This window comes from Wasmannia auropunctata, unplaced genomic scaffold, assembly GCF_000956235.1.
Source record: "Wasmannia auropunctata unplaced genomic scaffold, wasmannia.A_1.0 LD316585.1, whole genome shotgun sequence".
NCBI classification, from domain to species: domain Eukaryota; kingdom Metazoa; phylum Arthropoda; class Insecta; order Hymenoptera; family Formicidae; genus Wasmannia; species Wasmannia auropunctata.
Window position 1 is genome coordinate 1 of NW_012046305.1, and position 1,258 is coordinate 1,258.

The 1,258-nt window shown below is 35.7% G+C and overlaps 1 protein-coding gene across 1 annotated transcript; it reads right to left on the reverse strand.

Annotated features, from left to right (window-relative positions):
- Window positions 1-23: 23 nt before the first annotated feature.
- On the reverse strand, window positions 24-611 carry LOC105460732 (11-beta-hydroxysteroid dehydrogenase-like 2; the record flags this gene model as incomplete). Its single annotated transcript, XM_011707230.1, has 2 exons — window positions 513-611; window positions 24-340 (listed from the first exon to the last, which is right to left on the reverse strand). A coding segment is annotated over exon 2 (317 nt), but the record flags the coding sequence as incomplete, so codon positions are not given.
- Window positions 612-1,258: the final 647 nt, after the last annotated feature.

The following is a 1,258-nucleotide window of genomic DNA, read 5'->3' on the forward strand; positions in this document are numbered from 1 at the left end:
ATTATATATAGCTCATTACATACTTGTCATATTGTTCCAAGCTTGTGGTCTCTATGCTACCGCCTCCCAAAATTCCAGCGTTATTAACTAAAACGTCTAATTTGCCGTAGTGCTTGATCGTCGAGTCGATAATATTTTTCACATCGTTCTCATTAGTTAGCTCTCCCGTTACGATGAACGGCTTGGTTTGGCCACATTGTTCGGCTACGTTGTCTAAATCCTTCTTATTTCGGCCGGTTATCGATAGCTTCGCACCAAGATTAGCTAGATGAACAGCAGTTGCAGCTCCAATTCCCGAACTGGCTCCTGTTATCAGAACAACTTTTCCCGCGAGAGACATCTAAGAGAAATGAAACGTTCTTCACAGTGTTGTAACTTAACTGTTGCAACGTACATATACATAAAATATGTAGAAATAATGCACGCCGGTCATCGTTAATTATACAAAATGTAGTTTACGTCCAAATATATAATCACTTATCGTGATAGTACAAAGATACTGAACGCATTACCGCAAAACTTATAAACTGAAGCAATAAAAGCCGTGATATCACGTTCGTAAGCTGGACGTCGTCTGCAAAAGTGAACTGACACAGACACTAACGGATACGATATATAATAAGTAATTGGTACTTCATGTATTTATAAAATCTGCCCCACTCTACTATTCAAGAACGGTACGTGATGTGTGTCTGCTATAGCTCTCTAAATATGCACTCCTGAATGCGACCAAGTGTTGTGTGGTAGTTTCTCCCTCTCTTTTTTAATATAATTAATGCAATTTTTATTCTATTGATAATAACTAATAAACAAAGCATTAGTCTTCAATTATTAATAAAATAAGAATTATTTAAAAAGGAAAAGTTTTAGAGTTATTCTTGGCATTTCTGAAGAGAGAAGGATGGAATTAGATCTTCATCGTACTCTGTAAAAATATTTAATATATTTTTTTTTGAAATTTGCAAAACTATACAGTTGCAAATGGAAAATAGAGAGTATCTTATGTTACTTAGAATAAAACAATGTATAATAAAGTATGTATTTTATATTACTATCATTAGAGAAGATAGACGAGTATAGAAGCACGGATCTATATGTCAGAATGTATCGCGAGCTGGGGTACCCTAAAGATTCTTACAGCGTTTTCGGATGGGTTTGATCACTCCGATTAATAACGTCATATGCTCTCCTCGTCCTTCTCTGTGACGTCATTGACATTATTAATTGTTCTCGGAGCGATCAAACCCGTCCAAAAACG